This window comes from Gadus morhua, chromosome 9, assembly GCF_902167405.1.
Source record: "Gadus morhua chromosome 9, gadMor3.0, whole genome shotgun sequence".
Lineage (NCBI taxonomy): Eukaryota > Metazoa > Chordata > Actinopteri > Gadiformes > Gadidae > Gadus > Gadus morhua.
In genome coordinates this window covers 890,274-895,550 of record NC_044056.1, presented here as the reverse complement: position 1 = coordinate 895,550, position 5,277 = coordinate 890,274, and the positions used below count along the sequence as shown (strand labels likewise).

Sequence of the window (5,277 nt, the reverse complement as noted above, 5' to 3'; positions counted from 1 at the left end):
GGGTTAGCAATGTATCACATGAATTTGTTGCATATTCTCGAAGAAAGTTGTCCAATCCCGGGTTGCTTTAACTCACTTCATTTATTATAAAGTCGTCGGCATGTTTCGGCATGGTAAGTGAAGCTATACGGAGGGAATTCTAGGAATTGGTAGAACACGTGTGAGAGATAATAACTCTGGCCACTACGGGACATGGGCAAAGGCCCATGTCCCCTCGCGGGTGTCGCTGAAAATCTCTGGCCACTATTCACCCCTTGTCCTCAGGTAGAGACCGCCAAGTGGGCGTGGCCTAGTGGGCGTGGCCGGGGTGACGTTATGGCTTCGGCTTCTTCACTTAATTAAAGGTGAAGGGGGAGCAGCCTTCAATAACGTCATGCTCCCCTTGTGGCTATGTGAGGGTAACGCAGCTTATATGTTTGGTCCTACTTCCTAGTGGACAAGTGAGGGAAGCTTAGATTCTTAAAATACGTAACAATCCCTCCTTGGTCATCTTAGATGACCATACAATAATATTTTAAATCAGAAACACCATTTACCACACCGAAAACATAGTCAAATTAGGATCAATCATCAACACCATCAACCGGAGTGGAAACAACTCTTGAAGAGAGAAAAACCACTACGCGTCTCCATAATACTGAGACGGCATTCACCTTGTGGGTCTTGTTGGAAATACAGGTCATTATTTAACAATACAACAATGAACATAAATCTTGTTATCATACAATCACATGGCCAAACAGCACGCAAACAAAACTATCCAAGAAATCCTGAGCTAATACTTTTGGTTATGTGCAACAAGGTCATAAAATATTCAACAGGTGCAAAAGTAACCTAAAAATTGGTGGTCATAATACAATTTTAAAATTTCAAAAGGATTGATAAGCTAACATGTATTTGGGGGGTTCAGGTGATCTTCGTGTATTGGTGCGCCGGTTCGGATGGTTTGGGCATGGATTTGGGGAGTTCAAGTGATCTTCGTGTATTGGTGTGCCGGTTCCTGTGGGTGGTTTTGGGCGATGTTATTATTGTAGTCATTGTTTTTTTCTGTCGCCGTCGGGTCTGTAATTCATGAACCCAAGACTCGTCCCTCCTTGTCAAGGGCTCATCTCAGAGAGGTTACTCCTACACCATGGGAGCCTCCACACAGGTTCTCCGTCGTCGTCGTGTCAGCAACAGGTGGCCTGTAAAACAATCTCAAGGAAGATCAACAGTACCATTATCAATGCAGCGATTCAGAAATAACGAGTTGTACTCGCAACCAAACAATACTATATTATAACAAACACAACTCGTCTTGGTGGTTCAATAATTAATTATTCAAGTAAATCCAGGATATTGATTGTCTTAGACACAGGTGCTACAAATGGTGGCATTTTATTCTATATATTGTAACTGGATAGGTTCGGGTTCCTCAGGTGGTATCTCATTCAAGTTCAACTGATTATATCTGATTCCTACGTAAGCATGAATGTCGCCGGGCACTTGTGTAGCGCCCACTGCTGTGGGGATCAGCAGATGCAGTAGCCCTCGTGCACAGGGAATACAACGGCAGCCGGTGACAATTAACACGGTCTCTGCATTTATTCCCGCAACGGGCACTTACTGGATCATGCTTTTCCACCTCCCAAACATATTCTCCATCCAACCTGTGAAAGGGTCATTAATGCCGGAGTTCTCTGCCAATTCTAACCTGAGGGATATAGATATGGAAATGTTATTGACAGAGCAAGGAGGGATAAATGCGATGATAGGCACAACTGGTTGTACTTTATCCCCAATAACGCAGCTCTGGATGGGTTGCTGGCATAATTGATATAATTATGTTATTGTAGTTAGACTTCCAAAGCATCGACATCAACCAAGCAACAAAATGTAAGTGCTCATACAAGTGAAGAATATCTAAACGAATGATATGAATTGATATTGTATTATATTGTAAGGGGTTTCTTGATGAGCTCCACTGCAGTTTCATCAACTTCAACAGAAGAACCGACATAAAGCTATTTAATAATTGTTGTTTTATATTGCAGGCTGTATTAGTTAGCTTAGTAGTAATTACATTGAGGACATAAATGCATAAATCCGTTGATAAATGTATCAAACCAATTAAGAACTGACTTAATAACTGAATAGGTCGATTTTTTATATTTTACTCTTAATTTGTAGATATTTAATTCTATATTTACCAGTATTGTGTTCACTTCTACATTTATTTCTGCAATGAATGCTTGAATGAATATGGACATTTTCTATATTTGTGTATTTCGACATGTATTTATTCCTGTATTGTAAGAAAATATGTTGCAAGCATGGAGAACACAAACACCAGCTTGTGACAATTTAAACCGTAATGTGTGTGCTGTTACAATCATTTTTAGAATTAATATGAATCAAAGAACGTCTGCATTGTGTACATGGGAAAATGAACAGCCTATTGATGAACATCTTATAGCTCAGTATGTGACAGAAAGTAAAATGAGAGCAACATTTGTGGTTCCCTTTCTGTGTAGTTCAGTGTTTCTGACCAACCTGTCAGGCGAGAATGAGTATAAAGACTGAATTTTGTATTTCTTATTCTTAAAGGAGTACCCTGGAATCAAAAGTGTTTGAAGATCTTGAAAAGGCCCTGGAAGACCTTGATTTGGTCTCAGCTGTATTGATAATCAAGTATTTGGAAGATATAAATAATATTTCACTGAATATTGCTGTCACAGGAGAGAGTGGAGTTGGAAAGTCCACCGTTGTTAATGCCTTCAGGGGAATAGACAACACAGATGAGAGAGCGGCCCCTACTGGTGTGGAAACAACCAAACCTGAGCCTTACCCACATCCAATATACCCCAATGTTACATTATGGGATCTCCCGGGAATTGGGACCACCAATTTCCCAGCTGATCAGTACCTGGAGAGCTCTGGGTTTGAAAATGTAGATTTTTTTATCATTGTATCAGCTGGTCGCTTCAGAGAGAATGATGCCAAGCTGGCTCAGGAGATCAAGAAAATGGGCAAGAAGTTCTACTTTGTTCGCTCTAAGATTGACAACAACCTAAGTGATGCAAAAAGGGGCCAGAGGGAGTACGATGAAGAAAGGACACTTCAGGAAATCAGGGAAAACTGCATTCATGGTTGGCTTTTTTATCAGCTAGTGATATATTGAACAATATTTTACTCAATGTTTCACCACACTTTTTTACATATTTAAAAATAATATCTTTGACAATAACAGTTTTACATGTTTTCATCGATACAGTTGAAAAATGTTGACATTGGAATGGATATGCTGAGCCTCATTACAGTCTGATACAGTACAGTTTAAACATGTATTCCAACATGCCTTTCTAACCACAAGTTCAACCTGTATTCCATTTCCAACAGAACTTGAACAACAAGGTGTGGCGTCTCCTCAGGTCTTCCTGGTGTCTGGTTTTGATCTCCATTTGTACGACTTCCCCGCCCTCCAGGACACCATGGAGAGAGAGCTTCCTTCACACAAGAGAGATGTTTTGAACTGGGGCATTCCTAAAGTCTGCAAAAGCATCATTAACAAGAAGAAAGAGGTTTTCAGTTCACAAATTTGGTACTATGCTTTAACTTCTGCAGCTGTAGCAGCTGTACCTATCCCAGGGCTTTCCTTCGCTGCAGATGTAGGGATGCTGGTCAGTGTTCTTACAAACTATTTGAATGGATTTGGTCTGGATGAGGAGTCCCTAGCGAAACTTTCCAGTGATACAAATACACCTTTAGATGATCTAAGGGCAGAAATGAAATGTTTTTGTTCTGGACAGAATGTCACTATAGAGCTTGTTTCGTTAATTCTGCATTCTCTACCACTGCTTACGGGGGAGGCAGCAAAGGAAGGTTCTAGATGGATTCCTTTTCTTGGAATCCCAATAGCGGCTTCAATTTCATACACTTTCATCACCAGCTTTTTGACTTCTACTCTTGACAGCCTATCTGTAGACGCAGAAAGTGTTCTGATAAAGGCATTGGACATTAGCGCCTTAACAGGTTATTCTGTAGCCGTTAGCAATGAGTAACAATGAACACTTAAACAAAAATAAAGAATGTTTAAAATCGCAATAGGGAAATAAGTAATTAAATAGTAAGTAATAGTAAGTGTGTTTGTTAATGTCTGTTGAGTTTATTTGAATTACTGGTGAAACATGACGCTGGGAAATTGATTGATTCAATATTGGTTTTAATGGCCGTGCTATGACCAGGCCGGTTTAATCCACAGCCGGGACACTATGAATACCATTTTTTTCATTTTATGCCTAGAGATTACAACTTTACATTATTGCATTGTACTTACAATAGCATATTACTCTGTCTTTCTCTTTCATCTCATCAACAATATATCATATTACGAGGAAATTACATGTTGTATATAATGGGATATAAAAAATTAAAAATAATTTGTTTAATGCCAAGTTCCATTGTAATTCCTTTCCATTGGGAAAATGATTGCCTAAGTATTTATTTTAATGGGCATGCGATGTCCAGCGATGTCCAGGCCCGTTCTACCCAGAGCAGAACCAAAGACAAAATATTATTGAAAGTAGATACACTGGAAAAAGGGTTTTAAGCCGTACTTCATCTAATTATTATTTTGTAATTCAATTCAAATAAACATTTTTTGTTTTATTTTTAAAATAACTTTTTTTTATTTCAAAATACTGTGAAATATAGATATTTTTAATTAGGAGCTCAATTAAGAAATATCCATTTTGACAAATGTAAAATTTTAAGGTTGTGTATTCAACTGATTGATAATTTTGTCATTCAATCTAAATATTTTTTTTTTTTTTCTTCCTAAAACACTGTTATATTTGATTAGGAGCTCAATTTAGAAATATTTGTTCAGACAAATGTACAATTTCAAGGTTACGTACAAGCCTGCGCATGCGCATTAAATACAAAGACGCTTACGACTACTGGACCAAACCGCAGTGTTGCCAACTTAGCGATTTTGTCGCTATATTTAGCTACTTTTCAGACCCCTTTGGCGACTTTTTTTCAAAACAGCGACAAGCGACAAATCTAGCTTCTTTTTCAGCTGCTATTGGTGACTTTTGGCAACCTTTTGAGGTGAAAGCACTAGCCTTGACCAGAGTGACGATGACTCACTGGTTCTGTGAGCTAGGACAGTCTGTCTGTGTCTGGAGGGAGGTCTGGAGTAGGTCTAACTCTGCCATTTAGCTCAGGTGGTAGAGCGGGTTGGCTGGTAACCTGAAGGTTGTTGGTTCGATCCCCGGCTTCAACAAGCAGAGTAAC

The 5,277-nt window shown here is 39.1% G+C and overlaps 1 protein-coding gene across 1 annotated transcript; it reads left to right on the top strand.

Annotated features, from left to right (window-relative positions):
• Positions 1–1,845: 1,845 nt before the first annotated feature.
• Positions 1,846–4,433, top strand: LOC115551411 (interferon-inducible GTPase 5-like). The gene is made up of 3 exons (XM_030367131.1): positions 1,846–1,875; positions 2,587–3,128; positions 3,379–4,433. Coding segments are annotated over exons 1-3 (1,206 nt in total). The 5' UTR covers positions 1,846–1,873; the 3' UTR covers positions 4,041–4,433.
• The last annotated feature ends 844 nt before the right edge of the window (positions 4,434–5,277 follow it).